General features: G+C 43.7%; 3 protein-coding genes across 3 annotated transcripts in view; 1 reads left to right on the plus strand and 2 right to left on the minus strand.

Moving 5' to 3' along the window:
* Nucleotides 1-2,147, plus strand: part of Siae (sialic acid acetylesterase) — a 35,427-nt gene extending 33,280 nt beyond the window's left edge. Inside the window, exon 10 of the mRNA XM_021171650.3 lies at nt 64-2,147. Within this exon, the coding sequence (XP_021027309.1) occupies nt 64-291 (228 nt within the window). The 3' untranslated portion in view covers nt 292-2,147. The remainder of the gene's footprint in view (nt 1-63) is intronic.
* Nucleotides 2,148-2,983: 836 nt separating this feature from the next.
* Tbrg1 (transforming growth factor beta regulator 1) lies at nt 2,984-11,152 on the minus strand. Its single transcript, XM_021171765.3, has 9 exons — nt 10,632-11,152; nt 8,557-8,627; nt 7,726-7,946; nt 6,536-6,672; nt 6,121-6,267; nt 4,954-5,051; nt 4,611-4,721; nt 3,699-3,841; nt 2,984-3,324 (listed from the first exon to the last, which is right to left on the minus strand). The coding sequence occupies exons 1-9, from the start codon at nt 10,776-10,778 to the stop codon at nt 3,179-3,181; spliced, it is 1,221 nt and encodes a 406-aa protein (XP_021027424.1). The 5' UTR covers nt 10,779-11,152; the 3' UTR covers nt 2,984-3,178.
* A 3,406-nt stretch (nt 11,153-14,558) lies between these two features.
* On the minus strand, nt 14,559-22,834 carry Panx3 (pannexin 3). Its single transcript, XM_021173400.2, has 4 exons — nt 22,555-22,834; nt 20,302-20,444; nt 17,757-17,971; nt 14,559-15,471 (listed from the first exon to the last, which is right to left on the minus strand). The coding sequence occupies exons 1-4, from the start codon at nt 22,733-22,735 to the stop codon at nt 14,832-14,834; spliced, it is 1,179 nt and encodes a 392-aa protein (XP_021029059.1). The 5' UTR covers nt 22,736-22,834; the 3' UTR covers nt 14,559-14,831.
* Between the last annotated feature and the right edge of the window lie 396 nt (nt 22,835-23,230).

Here is a 23,230-nt window from a genome sequence, read left to right on the forward strand (position 1 = left end):
GAGTTCCCAGTTTTTTGGTACGATCTTCTAACTTGCCTGGCCTTTCTGTTTTTCTCTTATTAGATCTCCTGTTGTAGTGACCATCAGTGCAAATGGCTTCCAGCTCCTGTTAACACTTTCTCCACCCAGACCCTGATTTTGGATCTCAATGCTTGTCTTGGCACAGTGGTTGCTGTTCGCTATGCCTGGACCACATGGCCTTGTGAATATAAGCAATGTGCTGTTTACCACACCAGCAGTATCTTGCCAGCTCCTCCCTTCATTGCTCAAATTTCACACAGGGGTATCTAAGGACATTTGGAGTAGTGCTCGATCTTCTATACAAGGGCAAATCCTTTAGTTTGGGTATGCAGGACTTTAAAAGATGACTGCTGTTTTTAGGGCAATGGGATAAACGCCTCATTGAATAGCTCCCAGCTAGCATATGGCTGCTCCTGTATTCTGACATAAGCACAGGCTAGCAGATACTTGAAATGCTCATCTCTGTCCTCTAGTTAACCTAAGCCTCTGTGCTGGTCTAATTCTCAACTATATCATTGGGCCTTATTAGCATTCACTTCCTTGGTATTAGTGGGAGCGATATGCCCTATTCTTGCCCTTCTTCCGGAACTGTGGACTCTCAGACCGGCATGGAATTTTAAAGGCTGTGGAGGCTGGTGCTTTGTGTATTCTTTACAACCCCCTGAAAATGGCTATGCAAGTTTCCATGTGTTTCCTTCTGTAAAATAATTCTCTCATCAAACCTTACTACCCCATGACAAGTCTTTCAGGTCACCTTTGACAGACCATGTGTTTGTATCACTAGGCTCTCCAAAACTGTTTTCAGCCTAACTCATACTCTAAAGGGAATATTTGCATATTGGCAAGTGCTAAGGAGTGGCCTTAAGGAATAAAGAGGGCCCACTGCAGGTTCTCAGGCAGAGGGTGGGGAAATCACAGGCACAGGGACACATGGAAGTAGTTGCGCTTGGGGCAAATAGCTCCTTAAATGTAAGTCTTAGGTCCCTGAGGTAAAAGTTCAACTAAGCCTAAGCCTGATTCCCACCAAAGGAAGAAGTTAGTCTGTAAGTTACAGAATAGGCTTATAGACCTACAGTGCAGGCGAGCCAAAGGTGATTTTGTAGTTTACCATTTGGTTAAAGACAGCTGCTAGCTGTGAAAAGTGCACCTCTTAGAAACTGGAAATAAGTCCAGCATGGTAGCATACACTAATCCCAGCGCTCAGGAGGCAGAGGTGAGCTGTTCTACAGAATTGAGTTCTAGGATAGCCAGTTACCTAGAGAAACACAGTTTTGATCCTTCCCGCCCCACAAAGAAGAAAGAAAAGTATAATAATTAGCTACGCATCCATATACCCAGGCAAATTGTCAGGGACAGACTTACACTGTGCCCTTGAAGCCTGGGAGAGGAGTATAACTGTCACCTGTGCACTGTTCTTTTGTTCTTTAATGTGAGAAAGTGGGAACTGAAGCAATGAGGACTTCCCACCATTCTCTGGGGGCTCTGGAGCCATTAGAAACAGCAAGAGAGATGTGTCAGGAGTTTACTTGGTTAAACACAAAACACCAAAACCTATACGTTCTGCAGAGGCCTTTGACCTCTGAGGAGTTCTAGCCTGCATTTATCTTCTAATGCTCTCTCTGCATCTGGCCCTGTGAGAACACAAACCTAGGAACCATCAGTTCCTGAGAAAAAGTCAAATCTACCTGCCTGTTCTGCCAGCCCTAGTGTCAGTCACGATGACCAAGAGCAGTGAAGAGCCCCAAGCCCAAGGTCCTTACTAATTCACAAGTGATAAATCTTCTGGATTGTACATCAGTGCACCACATCCAATAACTGGTACATGCAGCACATACTCTGCCACATTAGTACATGTGTTAATGAAGTCATGGATGAGCCAAATTTTTAGTAGTTGAATAGTTTAAAACATTGTGTGGGGATTGTGCATTTCTCTAAATGGAGAGAATTTTAACTGAAGGAGAAACAGTGCCCTACTGAACACTGGCCTGGCTTGTTCTGTTTCCTATAGCATATGTAAATAATATACATCCTATAGTTGAAAGCAACCTTTCCAGTTTGATGTATTTTAGTAGGATGTGAACTTTCTCAAATTATTTTACTTTAAAAAGATGTAGGTGTTGACTGACTCTTTAGTTTTGTTTGTTTGTTTTAATTTTTTTTCTGCGACTATATAGCTCTGATTGTCTTGGAACTCACTATGTGGACCAGGATGGTCTTGAATTCAGCTCCCTCTACCTCCAAAGTACTCAGATTAAAGGCATGGGTTAACTGCACTCAGCAACCTCATAAATGTATGCAGTCAGTAGATTAAGATTTGTAGTTCAAAAGTTGTGAACTTGTGACAGTCCACTGGATTGTACATCAGTGCACCACATTACTCGGCTGTTTACAGCTGCACATCTACCAGACTGGAAGAGGAGAGCACACAGGAGAATGGTGTTCCAAACCGGTTGTGGTTTTGTATCAGTTTACTAGAGCATGTTCCTTTTATTATATAAAAAGCAGGGGCTGGTGATCTGATATTCCTAACTAGGATCAGAATCAAGTATACTGAATTTCCAGCATCTGTGTATGTCATGAATCAGCAGCTGCCACGGACTCAATTTGTTAATCCTAAGCCCTCTGTGATGTTACAGTTATAGCCTCGGAGGAGAGTAGGTCAGAATGACTGCATAGAATTAGTTCCCTTATAAAAGGGATCCAAGAACTCCCTCCCACTATGCCATCATAGCAAGACAGCGATCTAAGAATCAGAGGGCAAGCCATCACCAGACATCTTGGACTTTGACTTCCTGGGCCTCCAAACTCTTGAAAGATAAATTCGCTGTCTATAAGCTATCTGGCTTATTGTATTTTGTTATAGCAGCCCAACAGTCTAAGTGCCTTTATAAAGACTTAAGTTCATCTCAGGGAGAGCTAAACAAAAATGATCATATCCTGACTACAAGAAGAAACAGATAACTGAAACTGCCAAGATATATTTATTACTAAAAGTAAAAGCGACTGAGGTTTACCCTGGGGTGCACTGTCAGCACAGGAACACCCACAATGAAACGTGTATCTTCCCTGTTTCTCAGATGCTGCCTCCTTCCACAGAGTGAGTTTTAGTTTAAAACTCATAATGAGGAGAAGGCAGGGGGCTCCACCCATTTCCTGTTCAATCTGAAGACTGAATTGGGCTACACTGGGATGGAGATTTCAGGTGCTGCAGGTCAGTGTCAACCAAGGGTTCGTGTGTCAGGAACTCTGGCTGGTAAGATGACACAAAGGCTTCATGCTGAAGCTCAGGGAGGTCCAGGGAGCCTGGAAAAAGACAATTCTTTCATGGAACCATTGTCTGGGAATCTCTGGTGATTTGTCATACACACAAATCCTGCATCCTTGAGCCCCTGATCACTTTCCATTTATGAGAAATAATCCAGACATCACAGGTAGGGCCAAAGCCACCACTGATCTTTGACTTCACCTCAAGTCAAACCCTCCCCATTTCCACTCAGTCTCACTTAAGCTATAAAAGGAGGCACTGAAGTTTCGCAGCATGTTCTGTAACATGGGAGCCCCAGGCTGGCTTCAGATCTCCCTTACTCCAGTCTATGGCTGGCTCGGTTACTACCTAGCAATGTGTGATGAGGATACAGAAGGCTAAAGATGGTCAGAAACCAGAAAGGCAAAGATACCTGGCAGAATGGAATCATCATGGTCGTCATCAAACGTCTGTGTCTGGAAGGCTTCAAGGCTCATAGTTGCATCATTCTCTGGCAGTTCCTGAGAGAGCTGCCCCTTCCTGGGTTTGCACGCATCAAATTTCACCCACTGGTAACTGTGAACCAAGGGGCATCATTCTTGACAGCTGTTTGTTAGTCCATAATAACCCTTTCTATCAAAGGGATCAGGTTATTATTATTCTTTTTAATGAGGTCTCTGCTATATAAACAAGAAACATCAGCTAAGAAAAACAACCCAAGCAAACTTGATCAGGCAAGCCTCTGGTGACAGACAACAGTGCTCCACAGTACACACAGAAAATGGCCTAAGTTGAGCAGCCTTAACTTGAGAATTCAAAATACTCCAAGACATTCTTAGCAATTATGAAAAGCCATAGATGCGTAATTCTATACCTCACAGGATGGTCACAGTTAAAATGAAGTACACTAAACTACTATGTCCAGGGTATATATGTAATGTGTACATCTGGGTTTCTTGTAACTCTTATCTGAAGACCAGGCTGGCTCTGAATTCAGAGATCCACCTGCCTCTGCTCCCTGAGTGGGAACTTAAGGTAGGCACCACCATGCCTGGTTCACCATATAAAGTATTTAGAAACCCATAACCAGTAAACCGCGTCTGAAACACTTCTCATCTCAAGCATTGGGTAAGGAGCAATCACCCTACCTAAAGCACACCAGGTAACTGGCTCCTACTCACCTGTCTAGATGAGTAAGTAGGTCAGTGTTGCAACATACTGGTTAAGAAGCAAGCATACCGTTGACACAGAAATGCACACGCCAACAAGCAGTAGCTGCCAGTTTTGGGAACTCGTTAGTTGGCAAGAGGGTACCTACCAATGAAACAGGTTTGCTCACACTTACTTGACACAGTTTTGAGCTTCTGGACAACTCTGAATCAGGTTGTGGATGGTTGGATGAGAAAACCCAAAGAAGTCGGCACCGCATGAAAGTGGGTTGGGCATCAGTTTCCCTCTATGCAAAAGAGAGAGAACTTTAACTTGACAGCTTAGGAGATGAAGACAGGCTTAAGACATGAGCAGATGTTCCCTTTAAGCATTCCTACTATACTGGGAGGCTTGTTACTAAGGAGTCTGAAGGATATAGCTTACTTAGGTTCCTATAAAGCAGATCTCCAGGCACTGAGAAAAAAGGTCTCAACTGTACCAATCCTTTTAGTGTGTTCTCAAGCTGGTGGCCAACTTACGTTGTGGCACTGATGGCCCTGAGCAGTTCTTCATAACAGGCATCTGCAGAGGAGCCGACGATGGTATTCTGGGGGTCATCTTCAGGAACAATTTCAAACTGAAGCGACAGAGGAACAATTAGGTCAATTTGCAAGGGAGGAGGAGAAGAGTCACATGATTCCTATAAAAATCCCCAGTCTCTAGAGCTGAACTGCAGCACATCCTGCTAGGAGATGGGCGCAGGTGCTCCTTATAATGCTGCAAAAGCCAAATGCAAGGAGACAATCCCAGGACGTCTGATTCTCCACATCTCTGACTTTGGCCAGTGGTCAGCCCTGAATTTTGCTCCATATCTTTCTTTCCGCTTATATCCCTAAGTAAATACAAATGGTACTTTAAAGAAATGAGATACACTGCTCTGTGCTATTCTCTATTTCTCTGGGAAACAAGAGTACTTAGACATACTCTGGGCTAAAGGACACGTTACCAATTTACAAACAGCAATGTATTTGTTTCTCTTTATCTTTGCCAATACTAGATATTAATAAACTAAAGTTACTCCACGTAGGGAAAAATTCAAGCTGAATTTTTTATCACAAATCATATTAATACGTAAGAATAGAATCTTGTTTGGTGACCTAAGAACATTATTTTTATTATTATTATTATTAGTAGTAGTTTAGGGTTTTTTTTTCTTTTGTCCCTAAGAAGAAATTAAGAATCATGTTGTGAATTTTCATTAAAATTCTACTGAGACCCTGACTGCTAATGAACTGTACTTACAGATGTTAAAACATGGTTTTAACGCTGCACAATGCTAAGTTTTCCTATCAGTGTGCTTTCTGTGGAGCACTGCTGTGTGGCTCAGATGATGTCGACCAGCTCCACCTGCCAGAGCTCCAACAGAGATGCACTATACCACATAGGCAGTGTAGGTCCTCCTCCTACTCAAGGGTCCTTACTTTGCTTTCAGCTCAGATTTCTTGATTGTCAAACACCCAGAAAAGCATAGGTGTGACAGGCTAGCCAGTTTTCCTGCATCTCAGTGTTGTATAAATGGTGACTAGAGTATCTTAAAGTATGTCAGAATTAGCCACATAGCTAAAAAGCCAGAGGTCAAGGAGGTTCTCCAAACAGCAAGAAAAAACAGAACAAAGAAAGGAAAAGAATCATAACACAGTGAGTACCTGAGGCTGTACACCGCCGTCCTTGATCTGACAGGTATACAGACACTTCTGGTCTGGGCACTTCATGCTAGCATACACTCGGGTACTGCAGTAGCCCACAGGATAGATGGCATTCTCATCATGGAAGCCAGGTCGGTTGGTGATGATCTATAAAAGATTCCTTAATCTGGAACTTAAGGCTTTAGAGCCCAGTTTACTATGGTACTTTAGAGGAACTTTGGGGCTGACAAAGAGTAATACAACAAACATAGAAGGTGATGGCTGTGAGAAGAGAAAATTGACCTGGTTTGGAAGGGACTAGAGATTTTCTGGGGTTAGTATGGATTAACAAAGGGATGTTGCCAGTGGGAACAGGGACGGCTCAACCCCACTCTCATGGTTTCCATTAGCCTGGCCATATGCTGGTCTCACTCACCTCCCCGAGACTGTATACTGTCAGACCCCCTAGTCCGATGGGGAACACAGGCTGTCCTGAAGGATCCAGGGCAATGGGTCGCACCAGTTTTCGAGCACCTCCCTCCATTTTCTTTTTCTTGGATGTTTTCTTCAGAACTGAAACGAAAATCTGGGGTCACCCACTTAGGTCTCTTCCAGTGCCAAGGGGTAGGGAAATTTGCACATAAATGATAAAGGCAGAAAACCAATCTTGATTGATACTGATGCTCTTTGTGATGGGATTTGATTCCATAAGCCCAAGGTAAGTCGAAAATACGGTATGTTAATGCGTGTGATATACCTAACTTAACAAACATCAGGCAACAGAGTACACTGCGGAGTGTCAAGTGTCACTACAAATGTGGGTCTGTGTGGGAGCTATGGCTTCACACCATTAGCTAATATTACTAATATTACACTGCGTATCACTGTTCTAAGAGCAAAACCAAAAGTCCGATTTTTACTGAATGCACCCTGTTTTTTTTTTTTTTTTTTTTTTTTTGGTTTTTCAAGACAGGGTTTCTCTGTACAGCCCTGGCTATCCTGGAACTCACTTTGTAGACTAGGCTGGCCTCGAACTCAGAAATCTGCCTGCCTCTGCCTCTCGAGTGCTGGGATTAAAGGCATGCGCCACCACGCCCAGCTGCACTCTGCTTTTTATAACATTGTAAAGGTGAGAAAAATCACTAAATTGAACATCTGGCTGTAGGTGAGGTATCATCTGTATTCATGAAATAGCCATCTGGGCCTTTCCCACAAAGCCCAAGTATCTAACTTGCCTACAAACCAGTTTAATATGCTGCTTACATAATCTTAAGTTGAGAACTTTTAAGTTCTCTTCAACTGTACAAGCAGATGAGCTAGCAGCGTGTTCAGAAGGCTGGCTTGCCCATTTCCCTGCCCCTAGGAAAGCCTGCAGTGAATATGGTCCAGAGAGCAGGGGCACAAAATGAGGGGCAGAGGCCTCCAGCCTGCTTATCCTCATCTGTCACGTCTAATCAGAATCTCTTCAAAACAGCTCCAATAAGACACTTGCTTCTCAAGGGACTTCAGGGAGTGCTAGGAAACACAAGTGGCTACTTGTTACTCAGTCAGAACCAGTTAGTTCTACCAGGCCTTTGCTATCAGTCGAGCCTCTGAGGCCACTGCTACACTATCTTCTTAAAATACCTTCCAGTTTGCTGTTCTCCTTGCCCTTTTCTTTCTTCTCCTTCTTGGATTTCTTCGCAAATGGTTCCTCAGCCCCAGTGCTGGGCCCGGCTCCCTGCATAGTTCCCACAGAGCTGGTGACGCCATAAGGCAGGGGCAAACTGGAGCTGTGGGAAGGAGCGGCGGCCTGTGGCTCCCCTTCAGTTAGAGCATGTATCTGGAGGAGCTTCTTCAGCAAATATCTGAGGTGGAGAGGGATGGGAGGACAGGCATGAACTCTGGCTTTTCTCTCAATTCAATGTTTCGCTTAAGCAGTGGGAATTACAGACTAATGTACAAAGATTATCACACAATAAGGTTCTTATTGGAGACAGAGGCCATGAAGCCCTGCAGGATAATCAATACTTGAAGTAATCAAGATAATGGCTGGAGCTTCTCTTGTACCTGCAGGGATCTTCTACCTTTAGGGTGGAAAGCCTGAGGTGTCTGGAGAATATTCATACGAATAGAATCAGAGGTATCCATATACCCACTGTAGTTTGCATAGGGAAGAACAAAGCCAATCTTAGTAGAATGAGAAACAGTGGGGTTTTTTTTTTTGTTTGTTTTTTTGTTTTTTAAATTCCTTGGTTTTCATAATTGGGAAATTATTTGGGTGGGATATAGCACACAGGTTTAGAATTCCTCTGTACTGCCTCAAGTAGTCAAGGGGCTTTTCGATGTGCAGGAATGCAGAGGAGAGGGAAAAAAAAAAATCAGTCACCATAATAATATCAATCCACATTCATCACCAGCACCAGTAATAATGATGACAATGACAATAACAGCAACAGCAAAATGAAGCTGGCTCACCTTCTTTCTTCTTTTGCTTTAATGAATTTTTCCTCAAGACGAGCAATTTCATCACAGATGGAAGCATTTTCCTTTAAGGAAGAAAAAAAAAAAAAAGGCCTATAATCACATAAAATGAACTTAAAACTTGAGGCTCCTTTCTGGTGACAAGATCTACAGCTCAGATTGAAAGAGCCCTCCATGCTGCAGCGTGTAAGTGAAGTGTGGTTCTACCCTGCACATGCTGTTAATAAATACAGAGTCTGTACAGCTGGCTCAGCAGGGAAAGGCTCCGAATCGGAGCCCCCAGAACCCACAGTGAGAGGAATGAATGACAGTTACCTGATAACTTCTATGTGTGCTCGGCAGCACACACACAGTAATAAGAATAAAAAGAAAGAAACTTCTTTAAAAAAAAAAAAATCTGTAGGGCCAAGTGTTTGGGTTCTATTACAGGCAGGGTAATTGCAGGGACACCTTTGGATGAAGAGGGACATTTTTTTTTTTTTTAATTTTTATTAGGTATTTTCCTCATTTACATTTCCAATGCTATCCCAAAAGTCCCCCATACCCTCCCCCCACTCCCCTACCCACCCACTCCCACTTTTTGGCCCTGGTGTTCCCCTGTACTGGGGCATATTAAGTTTGCAAGTCCAATGGGCTTCGAGAGGGACATTCTTAATGCTCATGCCGGAACAAGATGGTACACCAGGGCTTGCACTCTTTGGGCAAATCAATGGGTGTGGCCACTCCAATTAGCGTGGCCTTTGGCAGAGAAAGGATATAGGACTTGGACTTAATTTAGACCCCCCACAAAATTCTTTTTTGTTCTCCACTACAGAATTCTAAAGACTATCCATGCTCACAGCCTTGACCTTGCAAAGACAATCTGATCCACTGTATCTTACAGAACAATTACAGAGAGAGAGAGAGTGAGAGGAATAGGATGAAAAGTTTTGCATGTAAAATTCTTAATTAATCATCTATTTGCATATACCCAAGTACCATCATTCTTTACTGATGGCTCAGTCTGTCTTGAAACCAGTTCTGAAGGAAATGCCTATTTGGGCGTTTCACAGGTAGAGCCTCAAATTGGTGTTCAAGGCATCTGTTGGTTTAATTAAGTACACGAAGACCCTTTGGTTTCATAAGATCTTTGTGTACTCAACGAAACCAACAATATCTTTAAATGTCGAATTGTAAGCATTAGGCAGCTCTGACATCAGGTGACAAGAGAGAACAGTGAATATAAGGTGTTGACTTCCTGATTTACTCATATTTCCCTCGACACATATACAAGCATTAAATGTTTTAGCAACAAAAAATTGAAAGTCAAAACTTTTCCCGATACGTCTACAAAGACCTAATGTTTAACTTAAATTTTGTAGAAAGAAGCGTTAAACTCCTGGTTCAGATGTGAGGGTATATGGACCGTATACCTATTACCAAGCAAGCACCGAGGTGACTGGTTAAGCTAGAACAGTCTATTTATTAGACTGTTATCAGATTTATTAGACCCTAATACTTCTTGGCTGGTAAAGAAGTTCACTCATCAAATCCTAAATCCCTACATTTAAAGAAGGAAGTGTCTATACACCTCAGCAGGAGGAGGTAGCCTGCTTCCTCATGTTGAGTTTCACTTTCAGTTTCGGATGGAGGGAAGGCGGAAACACCTAGAAGCCTCGTCAAAGGGAGCTACAACCAGGCCAATTTTGAAAGATTTAGGTGCCTGTTTACGAAAGCGGCAGCCATGGCGTTAGGGTTGGGTGTACTTAGGAAACAGGCTGTGTAGAGTAAATAATAAACTGGAATCAGGGTATCCAAGTTGGAGTTAGGGCACGTCATCCCTCTGGGCTTCATTTCAGTGTGCTCGCCTTAAAAGACACTCCTTAGGCTCGAAACGAAAAGTAGCAAGAAGGTAATGACTAAAGTTTGCTGGCGGAGCACTCTTCAGTCCCCATTTATAGAGGAGTTGACAGGACTAGAGGAATAACTTATGCAAGGATATGGAACTAATATCCCAAGCGAGGCACTGATATTCTTTCTCTGAGAGAGTTGAGGTGGGGAAAACAGTCCCCACCCAAACCCAGACTCACAAACACCGTGGCCTTAGCTGCTCTGCGCAGCCGCAGGTACTTCAGCCGGTACTTCTCGTTCTGGCTCTTCCTCGGGAGCCTTTTTATCCTGGCCTTGCTGGACAGCGGGGTGCGCGGCTCGGAGGCCAGGCCGCTCAACACGCTCATGATCTGACCGGGTTCTGGAGCTCCGGGGCGCGGAGGGGATGGAGCGCAGGCAGAAACAGATGGCGATCCTCGGCACTTCCCAGTCGATTTCCCAAGGAAGACCCGCCGGAAGTTGCGCAAAAGCACCGCCACGTGTAATTTCCGGGTTTGGAAGTTGCGGTGGTTCGGACCTAGCGGTGGGCTGGGAGAGGACGGGTGTGGCTCAGGACTGCAAGACCTGGAGCTGGAAAGAACCGGTCCTACCCGGCTGATAGCCTGCGAAGTAGGGAAGAGTTTAAAGTCCTGATGCAGACGCTCAGGCAGGTGCCCTCAGGGGAGTGCACGTCCACATCTGCTTTCCCTGGTTGCTCTGAGCAGCAGGCCTTCCTGGGGTTTTAGCAGGCTTAAATACTAATGCGGGAACTCTTTTTCCCATATGTGCTGATCGCACAAGTGTTTCCTAGGCTTTGAACTTCGGGGATAGTAAAACAAGACCTTGATTGCCCCAAAGCTTGGTATCTAGTTAGCAAACTGTTTTAATAAAATGTTAAGTAGCACAAGGTCGGCATTCAGTGGTTTTAAAATGAAACCAGGAGCGTTTCAAGTACACATACTTCCTATGGTTTTCTTTCAGTAGTGTCAAACCAATTGACTGAGCCTCTTTTTCACATTTTGTTTTTGTTGTTTGTTTTCTCCCTCTCAAAGTAAGAAATGAGATGGGGTGGATTTCCAAACTAGTGTGCTCAAATAAAAGATAATTACTGTTAAATTCTCAAAATCTAGACGTTTACGGTTGTACATGGAAGTCAAGAAGGATGTTACATAATTAACACGCTCATTGAATTACTAGAGAAAAACCTAATACTGATAAAGATAACTTAGAATTCAGTAAGTGATCCAAGTATTTAATCTCTGAAAACTGTAAAAACCATTGCAGTTTTCACAAACTGCAACCCAAGAGAAAAAGCGTGTAGATACTCTTCTATGGCTGCCCATGTAACAAGCTGCTTTTTTTGAACTTGGTTGTGTCTTAATAATGCAACTCCAAGGTACCATTTGCCTTCACAAATGTACCTAAGGTGCTCCTGTGGATTTAGTTGGTTTTAAAAGCCATCAGAATTGTGACAACTTATAAAATACACTGTCTTTGAAAATACATACTGGAATCCTAGCTTGGAATCTGAAAGCACTCATAGTAATCGAAATTGACTTTATTCTTAATAAAGCATTAGTTTTAACTGCCTGATTTGCTGTTTAGCTGCGTTTTGTTCTCATAGACTTTGACATCTATCTGACTTTATTTATATTATTCATCTTCTTCGTGTGTTGTGTCTATGAGGAGGAAAGTCCCAGCCTCTGCTTTAGTCAAAAGCTCTTTTGGCCAGTAGACTTCAGTGGAATAGTCCCAAACATGTTTATTTTTTTTTTTTCACTTGAGACTTTTTCTTTTACAATTAAGGCAATTTTGTTGCAAATTTTACAAAAAAGAAGGTATTATTTATTTGTTGGCTTTGATAGACTGGGTTCTTAACAGTGCCAAACTCTCTGTGTAGGGAAAGATGACCCTGAACTCCTGATCCTCCTGTTTCTACCTCCCAAATTCTGGGACTATAGGCATAGGCAACCATGTCCAGCTTGGGGAATTTTTTTAAAATCCATGGGTTGTAGTCTAACTCAGTGGCAAAGCACTTATATGGTAGGCGAAGAGCTCTGGGTTTGATTTCTAGCATTCCAAAATGAGTGGGTGGATGAATGGATGGATGGATGAATGAATGAGTAACAGAGGCCCCAAGTTCAGTTTCAAGAAACCACATCCTGTAGCTCACAACTATTTGTAATCCAGCTCTAGGGGATCTGACATGGGCACTTGCACTCACATGTGTACACACCTGTCATCCATGTAGACACATAACAAAGGTTTGAAAAAAATAACAACGACAACAACACAATAATAACTCCCCCCATCTCAAACCACCAAGACACCCATAATGCTGCCTCTTTGGATGAACTACTATTAATATTTTAGTATATGTTTTGATATTTTCACAGAAGTTAGACAATACTGAATACAATGTTTCTTTTTGCTGTCATCTTTAAAAGTTATGACTTCTTCATAAGCATTATTTTTATTTTACTTTTTTCTCCCAAATCATGGTGGATCAGATTTCCTTTTCATGGTATTTCTTCCCATGATCCTCTAGGAAGATCCATGACAGGGCTGGATTAGAGAGCTGGGCACAGGTGAAGGTGAAGGAGGACGGAAAGGAGAAGGGCGTGATGGGAGAGGTGGTGTGTTATCAGAACCACAATGTAAATGTTATTATAACAAAACAGATCTTTTGATGACAGCGATCCTTTGCTAGTATGCATGTGGGGCAAAGGGCTCTGGTGTCTTTGTTTTTGATATAGCAGGAACTACTTATCTGCAGCTTCTAACTGCAAAGACACATTAAGGTTGTCAGGAAGGACAGCTACAAAGATAGAGCGGTGGTACAGCCATTCTTTTTTTTTTTTTCTCTCCAGCCATTCTAATAATTTTAATATCCAAAGCTGGGGACAGAGCTTTAAAGTAGTTTGTTAAGTTGTACAAATAGGAACAGGGCTTGGGGTATCTTCTAGGACTCCTTTCTCCTCGCTCGATTGCTCACGTCCATCTTTTACGTAACGGGGAAACAAGAGGAGAGACTGAAGTATCGGGTAGTGTCTAGATCATGAAAGCGCTTCTGTACTCACTGAATAATGGGACTTTTATTAGTGATGTGAGACTTTTATTAATGTCATCTGTGAACATCTATAAGCTCTTGGCTTGCTTTATGGAAATTGACATGAATTTGTCAGAAGCAACCTGGCTTTTCTATTACCTATATGAAGAGGGATCTAAATGACTTTTATAAAAAAATTTTTTTCAAGAAATACATAATATACAGTTTAAAAATATTTATTAAGAGTCACCAGGGTACTAGGGGTAGAACACTGTCTTTTGAATCAGAGCTAAGCTGTGACAATTACGCAAGGAGGAAGCAGTGAATGGAGAATGTATAGAAGTAGATCGATAGGACTTTCATGTTCATCTTGCTTAATACTCCTTTGTTTACTTTTCTTGTGTATGGAGATCAGAAGATAACTTGGAGAATCGGTTCTATCCTTTCACCATTTGGGTCCCAGGCATTGAAATCAGGTCATCAGGCTTGACAGCAAGCCTCTTCACCTACTGACCTTCACTGGTTGGCTGTAGTATCCTTTGGACTATTAAGAATACACCTAGTTTCATTAAGATTTTAGAAGGTGTTCATAGTCCATAATCTGAGCCCTCATGGAAAAGAATCCTCAGTTTATATCATAAAAAGCATATTGGACTCCTAAAGATTCAACTTATGGCCTTGTCTCTGTCCTTATGTCCCAAAAGCAGATTACAAGTTAAAGCCATCATTATTTCTTGTCTCATTAGCAGGCCATAGAGTGCGTGGCAAGGCTGAAAATGTCCACAAAGCAAGATGGGCAGGACAAATCAAAGAGTTTCAGGGGTTCATATCCTTATTAATCTCTTATTAAATTGTTCTACCTGCCCATTGTGGGAAGAGAAGCATGACTTCTAGAGTGGGTGGGCCTTGTGAGAATTTCCCTCCATAAATGGCCTTTAGAATCTTTCTGAGTTCAGTGACTGCACTTTGCTTCAGCTTGTTCCTTTAGCACTACTGTCCTCTGAATGTTCTAAACTGAACTTTTCAGTTCTTTGACTCTTGACTTCCAGACTTCACATTGAATTTTCATGTGTTGATTTTTATCTTCTTAACACGCAAACTTTATATGCCCCAGTACAGGGGAACGCCAGGGCCAAAAAGTGGGAATGGGTGGGTAGGGGAGTGGGGGGGGAGGGTATGGGGGACTTTTGGGATAACATTGGAAATGTAATTGAGGAAAATACGTAATAAAAAAATACAGAATATTTCAGCTGAATCCAATCTTAACCATTTTACGTGGATATCATTATTATTTTTCTGTCTTTTACTCTACATAGCTTGTGAAGAAGGATAGTTACTTTCTATAAAACTTATCTATGTTTCTTTTTTTAAACTATGCGTGTTCATCATATGTATGTTGGGTGAGATGTTTAGGTTTTGAGGGTTCTAAGCCAGCCACAAAGGTCATAAAATCAACCACTGTGTCGATGTTGTGTTTCTGGGTGGTTGTATCCTTCAACACACTTAAGACACTCAGCCAGCTAAAAGAGATGAGCTCAGAGATATTAGCTCGGAGGAAAAGAAGAATCACATTGAGGTCATTGATGGGGCATCCTAGCATCTTTCTACTGAGGAGATCAAAAGCTGGGAGCATCTCATAGATGGATAGGAGTCCTTTGTCCCACCGACATAGCCTTGTGAGGTTGTATATTATCACTGGGACCAATATGGTGTATATTGCTGCACTGGAGACACTCACAATCTGGAATACAGACAGGGAGGTCAGCCTGCATGTGATCAGCTCTGGCACATGGGTCTCATCATGTAGCAGCCCTGTCTTGATGAAGCAGTTGAATTCTTCTTGAAAGAAGACATCTAAATGGAATTGGCCAAGGTACAGGTAAGTGGCTGAGGTAAAGAGGAGTAAGAGGGCATTCCTCAGGAGGTAGGTGGCCACTAGCCAATGGGAGCGCTGCTTGCATTCCAGGTACCGCTCTAGCAAGGGAAATTCAAAGTACCGTTCCTTCCGGGCCCTGGGCAGGGGGAAAAAAAGGCGTTGTTAGGGAGGACCATGTAGAACCATCCCCCAAAAGTCACTTGGAAGACTAGCAAGTCTGTGTATCTAACATATTAATTTTTTTAACCTTTATTTTGATTCTATGTGTACGGATAGTTAGTCTGTATGTATATCTGTACACTCCATGTATACAGTACCTACAGACACCACAAGAAGGCACTGGAGCCCCTGGGACTGGAGTTACAGATGTTGTGGGCAGCTATGTGAGTATTAAGAATCTTTTCCAGTCCTCTGTAAGAACAGCCAGTGCTTTTAACTGCTGATCCATCTCTCTAGCTCCAAACGTGATGTTCTTAGTATTGGAGAAAATCTGTATTCTTTCTGTAATCACAACCACAGTTCTTCCACCAGAGGAGGTGTGAGTAACCCCCAGTTCTTCAAACATTGAATGCAGTGTCTTAAGCCTATGGATGATCAATACATTTTGAACGGTCACAATCCCAAAGAGTTTCTGCCCAGGAAGATTAAATGAAGTCCAAAGCTGAAGTATGACTTGCAAAGCAATAAACTTAAGATTGGTAATGTAAACAATGGTTCTGTGTTCTAAGTGTGATTTTGAGGCCAGTTCAATCACTTCATACAGATTAGTATGTGAACAACTCATTCTTGAGAGCCATGCTGGCAAGGTACAGGTAAGCCTGTCTCTGCTTTAAGGAGAAGGGCTGATAAGATATACCATATTCAATAAAATTAATACTTACTGCTAAATGCACGTAAACCATAGTAGTTGTGACTATTAGGAGATGGAGTAACAGTGTAAGGAGAGGGTTCAGAAACCATGATATCTCCATCATACTGGCTTAAATGGCAAAGAGGGACTTTTTTTTTTTTAAGATTTATTATTATATCTAAGTACACTGTAGCTGTCTTCTGATGCATCAGAAGAGGGTGTCAGATCTCATTATGGATGGTTGTGAGCCACCATGTGGTTGCTGGGATTTGAACTCAGGACCTTCGGAAGAACAGTTGGTGCTTTTAACCAGTGAGCCATCTCTCCAGCCCAACAGAAGAGTATTTTTTGTTTGTTTGTTTGTTTGTTTTATGAGACAAGATTTCTTTGTATAGCTCCAGCTGTCCTGGGACTCACTCTGTAGACCAGGCTGGCCTCGAACTCAGAAATCGCCTGCCTCTGCCTCCCAAGTGCTGGGATTAAAGGCATGCGCCATCACTGGAGGAACTTTTAAAAGGGGACACAGCATGCACAGAAGATGATCACAAATCTTAGCTCAACTCACTTCTCAATGGTACCTGCTGCCCATGCCAGACCCATTTAAAACTGCACCATCCTTATCATCGCTTAGTCTCCAGCTTCCTCCTCCTCTGTTACTGTTGTTTCCTTCATACCGCTTGCCATCTATTAAAACATGTTAGTGGGTTTTGTTTGTTTGTTTGCTAGTTGTTTGCTTTCCTTCAATAGGATGTTAGCCCAATACTGTTAGGTACAACCTTGTTGCCTTTGTCCCCTGTCCTGAACAGGCATGAGAGAGAGAGAGAGGGCAGGGAAGAGGGGGAGAGGGGGAGAGGGGGAGAGGGGGGGAGAGGGGGGGAGAGGGGGAGAGGGGGAGAGGGGGAGAGGGGGAGAGGGGGAGAGGGGGAGAGGGGGAGAGGGGGAGAGGGGGAGAGGGGGAAGTCCCTGATGTGCTTATCACAGTGTGCCTGGTATTTAGATAGATGAATGACTAATTTCATCTAAGATTTGCTCAGGGATAGGAGACTGCTTAGGCAAATCCCAGGGGCCTGGGAGTGTTTCAGATTTGGGTGGGTTTTATTTATTTTTATTTTGGAATACTTGAAAGACTTTAATACTTTTTATTTTTTACAATTGGTTTTGGAGTGCTGGGCAATTTGGAGATTAGGAACGCTCAAAGTGTAACTAGAAATTTGAAAAGTAGTTGACAATGTGCTTGAGGCCTTGGACAGATATTTGAGAATTCCAACTTTTTTTTTCTTTGCTAAGCATGAGTGGAGTTAGCTGAGGTTCTGAGCAAGGGAATATATACAAAGTAATATTTTAGAGGGAGTAATCCCTGTGGTTCAGGATCTGTCAACTAGAGACAAATTCTCTTCTTTCTACAACAATGAGAAAGTTCATTCCCTCCTCTCCAAGAAGGTAGGGGTGAACTGAATACTTTGCTGTCTTGAGAAGGATGGCATAGAGAAAATATAAATATGATTATGCATGGATATCAATTTAATGCTCCACAAAAATCTTTTAGAAGAAGCTAGAGGGGGGCAACTCACTTCTCTAGCTCATCCCAGAAGACGTGGGGGTCAGAGCTCTTCTGCCGGATCTGCAACATGTGCTGTACCAGGCGGATGGAACGGTTGTAAGACTTGTCCAGCTCACTGATGATGAACAGCATGTCAGAGCTGAGGGAGGGCACAGCTACATATTGCCACAGCAACACAGGCAGATACATGGCCACAGCCAGAGCCAGTAGAGAGTAGGGAAGAGCCTGCAAGAAAGAGAAGGCTGAGGAGGGAGCCCAAGGTGCTGGGGCTTGAATGACAGCTAAGGGGGAGGGGGCTTAAGTGGTCTGCTGTTCTCCTTTAGAAGGAAGAGAATGTATACTGTTGACCACCCAAAGCCCTCTGTCCATATGGAATAATACAGTGAAACTGGTAGAGAAGGGACATTATATCTCTATATTACCTAGATCCATGGTCTATGGGTTTTCTGACCTATGGTCAGTCTGGGGTGCCAAGGAGAAGAGAAATAATGAAAGCAAAAGAAGGATGGAGGGTAAATAGTGTTTGGTAGGGGAGAACTCTGCCTTCGCTGCCGCAACACTGCTGATTGAGTATCTAGCCGGAGATTATGATCAATAGTGGCCCCGACATCCTAGGGGAGAAAGAACTTTATTTCTTCTGTGTGTCCTGTCCTATGCTGGTCTTTTGTGGTCTCTGTATTCTCAGCGATGTCAAATGACAGTACCAGATATTCTTGGAATTCCTTGAGAGTCATTTCAGGTATGCAGATAATGCAATGGAACTTTAGGAATGTGTAGCTCTTAGCTTCTCAGCTACTGTGGTGTTTGTAAAGAATCCTCATCACTTCCTTATGCAGCCCTCAGAGGAGCCAACTTGCTGACACCTTGTATTTCTGCTGCTTTAGGCCACCTTTTGTTACAATGGCCCTGGCAGAGTGTAATAGGACTTTTCTCTAAGTTTCCTTATTATACTTAGGCATCCAACAGAGGGAGGCCCGTCTTATTCATAGTACAGTCTCTACTTGTGAAGAATTTTCAAATCTACATTTGTTGCTAGGCAATTACTGTGCATTATTTCATTTGCTTTTCACAAGGATACTATTGGTGGGATGCCATCATGGTGTCTATTTTTACAGTGACGGAAGCTGCAGCAGGGCCAGGTCAAGTATCTGCACAGCATCACACACTCAGCAGGTGAAAGAGTGAAGATCTGTAGCCAGGATGGGAGGTTTAGATGCTTGTTGTCCTAATGACTCCTCAGCCCACAGCTTCTTCCAAACTGCTTTGTCTTTGTAGTGGCAAGTTTAGAGGCAAAGATGGAGGGTACACCCGAGTTGTGTGTGTGTGTGTGTGTGTGTATGTCTGTCTGTCTGTCTCTGTGTTTTCTGAGCTGCAAAAAAGAAAGACCAGAATAGGGCTTCATGTAAAATTATGAGCATTTTACTCTTATTCAAGAAATAACATCCCTGAAATTAATCCCCTCACTTCTACAGAGTATATTACTGGGAGTGAGGAGGAGCCAATGAATCTGGGTTCAGAGAACTTCCTGGTGGACACTGATAGTCAGGTGTTTTGACCTTTCTTAACATGAATCAACTCTAAAATCTGTGGACTTGTCACTATTTTGGCTGACCTGCCAGCGACAGAGACTTTGTGCACGTTCTCCTTCTAGTCTCTGCTTTTGCTCTCTAGGATGACAAGAAAGGACAAAGCCATAATTTAAGGACAAAGTGAACAGGAGAAGAGGGGACTAGAGCAGCAGATGGTTGAAAGCTTGCCATCAAGCTGCCTGACACAAGACACTGGTGTGGGGAATGGTGGAGGTCCAGGCAAGAATAAACAAACTCTTCACAACTCAAAACCAGAAAGACTCAGGAACTAGGGATATGGGTGAAACCAAAAACAAGAGTATAAGTTGGTCTGAATCAGAACACTGAACAGCCCATGTGACAAGCTGACCTGCAGACTTTCTATAATGTACAGCATTTAATCAACCATCCTTTTCTGTTCCTGATGGAAGGCTTGGAGGAGGTGGACTCTATGCTCACATCCACTGCAGGCAGGAGAACTAGCCGGAGGGGTCGAGGGATGAAGCCAGGTGAGTGAGTACTTAATGATGGAACCCATGACTGAGTTTGCCGAGGGCTAGCAGTCAGGCTTGATACCAGCTGCAGTCTTCTTCAGTTAAGGACCGGATGACTCTTCTCAGAGATAACAGAGAAATACTGAGCTAGGCCTAGATACTGATACCTGAATTTCTCTACAATGAAGCACACCAGAGGGACCCCTTTCACCTACATCTGCTTGTCTACAAGCCTCACCCATGGGCACAAAACTTCTAATCAGATGAAAGTGGACAGCTTTCAACTGCAGACTAATGTGTACACCAGAGACCAGCAGGCATTTGAAGGACCCCTGGAATATGAAAGTCAGCTGGCAAAAGGAATGGGCAAGGGCAGAGTGAGGTGGAAGGGAATGTAATGGGCAAGGTGGTGTGTGAGAGAGTTTAGTGGTTCAGTCTACCCCCCAACTCCCAAGCCTGGAAGCCGTCCTGAAAGAACCTCTGTGTGCTTTACCTTGTGAGGCCAGAGAGATTTCACCTTGTACTGGCCAGCCTTGTCCTGCGTATGGTGAGCCAGCGAGTCCCAGCACGAGCTGTCCACGTACGCAGCCTGCCTGACACTGAAGTTGCTGGGAGAGAAACAGCTGATCGGAGACCCTGCAAAAGGAGCAGAGCTTTGAGGCAGCCTTAGGTGCAGCAGAGGAATGGAAGTCAGTCACTCAAGAGTTTTATGGGTGAGGGGACATCCTTATAAGTTGGTAGCTTTCTGTGGAGGGCAGGCCTCGCCTTCTTCGAGACCCTCAGCTTTCTAGGCCTGTGTCATGGGAGGACAGGTCATGATGAAGTTGGACACACAGTTTGGCCTGTGCTACCAATGTACTGACTTGGTCTTTTAGATCTGATGAGCCTTTTCTCTCAAGGCTCCTTCAGACTCCTGTACAGGAAGCTATCAGAGACACCTTGAACTCAGCATTTTGCCACCAAAAGGCTTTGATAATGACATATCCACTCAAGAGAGATGACAACTTTTAAAACTGTTTTTGAAATTAGATGTTTGTCATGTTGTGCAAGTGTCCTGGCACACTCAGAGATCAGAAGATGACCTTGTGGAAACTGTTTCTCTCCTTTCGCTAGTTCTGTAGTTCTACCTTGTGAGCACTGGCACTGAATTCAGGTTGTCAGGCTTGGCAGCAAGCACCTTTACCTAACAAGGCATCTTGTCAGCCTTGTTTTGTTTTGAGACAGAGTCTTACCATATGGCTCAGGCTGACTTCAAACTTGTCATCCTTCTGCCTCAGGTTCCAGAATGCTGCGATTACAGATGTGTGAACCATACCCAGATTGAAAGAAGGCTCTTTTATTTTGTAAAACACAGAGGACTAATGACTGGATTTCTGCATGGGAAGGCAGATGGGCTTAGATGACAGGCTCCAGCTTTCCTGTTTCTAATCAGACAGAGGCAGAGCTGGGAACCAAGCCTGTTGCTTCTTTTGATGTGAAGCAGCAAAGAGAGAGAGAGAGAGAGGTGGAACACTTTATCAGGAAATGCTTTAAGCTAATGGACACGGACAGAAAAGCAAGCCAGGGGCCCAGGGACTGCCATAGAGGTTACAGGCTTTCTGAGTTAGCCCGGTGAATAGAGCATTGCAAACACGCACATGTCTGTTTATGTCTAGGGTCATGGGGAAGAAGCAGGGGTTTGTTCAGCACCTCTGAACAAGGTTGTATGAACTGCGCAAGAGGAGGGAAGGAGTGCAGGGAAAAAAGTTTGCTTATAGTGGGCTAAGAGGAAAGGATTTTAAATTCTGAAGAGAATACACAGTCCCAACCTCTATCTGTAGAAGCCAAAAGTAACAGTTTTATCATTATTTTGACATAAAATGTACTAAAGTGACAGCTAATTGTTATTTTAAACATATATTGCATGTTGAACATGTTCTCTTCTTCATACTTCCCGTCCTCCCCTTGCTTGTCTGCTCCTCTTCTGCAATTACTTTTATTTTTTGCAATTACTCTTTATTTTAATAAATAGGTTAATTCACTTTACATCCTGATTACAACCTCCTTCCCTCCTCTCCTCCCAGTTTCACTCTCCCTTCCCCCCAATATTACTCCCCCCCCTTCTCTGAGAAGAGGAAGACCCCCATGGGTACCAACCCACTCTGGTACATCAATTCCCAGCAGGACTAAGCACATCTTCTTTCACTGAGGCCAGACAAGGAAGCCTAGCTAGGGGGAGGGGATCCAAAGGCAGGCAACAAAGTCTGAGACAGCGCCCCTCCCCCAATTGTTAGGGGACCCAAATGAAGACCAAGATGCACATCTGGTACAAATGTGTAGAGATGCTACTAGGTCTAGCCCCTGCATGCTCTTTGGTTGGTGGTCTAGTCTCTGTGATCCCCCCCACCGGCCCAGGTTACTTGACTCTGTAGTCATCTTGACCACTCTGGGTCTCTCAGTCTTTCCCTTCACTACCTGAGCCCCGCCTAATGTTTGGCTGTGGGTCTCTCTCTGCATCTATTTCCATTGACCGCTGGATGAAGCCTCTCAGAAGAAATTTGTTGCTTTTTATTGTAAGGTTTCCAAATTGACTTTTGTAACTGTTTGGTGCTTCTGCTCTTCTGATGTCCCATACTTACGCACCACCTGCCTCTTGGGAATCCAGTCCAGCCCAAAGCCAGGCAATCTTAAGATAGGAGCTAGCTCACTTTATAGCTGTTGTAGGGTAAAATGAAGTCAGTTCTCTTACCATTTGTCAGCAGCTTACCTGATGAGAACTCCTGGGCGAAAGCTAGAGACATCAGCAGCAAGGGAAAGCCCACAGTAATGAACTTGACCATCTTATCCAGGGGCAGTTCCAGGCGCAGTCCTTTGAGCCGAGAGCCCCTGCGGTCAGGCAGCAGGGCATCAGAGAGCATGTACTCTGCAGCGGTGTGTGCGAGCGACATGATGCTGCTGAGAATGGGGACTTGGGGGGATACAGAGGAAACTGCTACCCTAAGCGATCCAGGTACAGTGGAGTGACAGCTTCAGGCGGCTAGTTTCCAGCGGAGAGTGTCGCAGCACCAGCCTCACATATCTGTGCTAGGACCAAGAAATGGTTCTCAACATAACTGATCAGGCTCTGTGCCAGACACCCTGGCAATTAGAGGAAGGCATAACCTCCGTGAGTCCTCATTGGAGGAGGGTCAGGCTTTCCCTGTGGTTGGTGCCAGGCTGCTCGCCCAGATTGTTTCCCAACAGACGAAGCACTGTGGCTTTATGCTGTCCTCTGATTAATACAGTATTTTCAGCAGTGGTGGAGAGAAGGAGGGCCGTGGGCTCAGCCCCCCATATAATTGGTGTGGAATTTGGGTGGAGACTGCTTAAATGTGCCAAAGGCTTTCATTTTGTGGTTTGGGGTGGGAACGGAGCCCCCCAGCATTCATCAAGGATGGTTACTC

This window comes from Mus caroli, unplaced genomic scaffold (assembly GCF_978045245.1).
Source record: "Mus caroli unplaced genomic scaffold, Mus_caroli_1 scaffold_11, whole genome shotgun sequence".
NCBI classification, from domain to species: domain Eukaryota; kingdom Metazoa; phylum Chordata; class Mammalia; order Rodentia; family Muridae; genus Mus; species Mus caroli.

Bases quoted from the DNA above. Each gene is read 5' to 3' on its own strand.
- Tbrg1 (XM_021171765.3), bottom strand. From the start codon at position 10,778: ATGAGCGTGTTGAGCGGCCTGGCCTCCGAGCCGCGCACCCCGCTGTCC. The intron at 6,673-7,725 runs GTATTTTAAGAA...TTTTCGTTTCAG, and splicing joins GGAGAACAGCAAACTGGAAG to TTCTGAAGAAAACATCCAAG. The intron at 6,268-6,535 runs GTGAGTGAGACC...AATCTTTTATAG, and splicing joins CAGTATACAGTCTCGGGGAG to ATCATCACCAACCGACCTGG.
- Panx3 (XM_021173400.2), bottom strand. From the start codon at position 22,735: ATGTCGCTCGCACACACCGCTGCAGAGTACATGCTCTCTGATGCCCTG. The intron at 20,445-22,554 runs GTAAGCTGCTGA...CTCCTTTTGCAG, and splicing joins CGCCCAGGAGTTCTCATCAG to GGTCTCCGATCAGCTGTTTC. The intron at 17,972-20,301 runs GTAAAGCACACA...TCTTTCTTGCAG, and splicing joins AATCTCTCTGGCCTCACAAG to GCTCTTCCCTACTCTCTACT.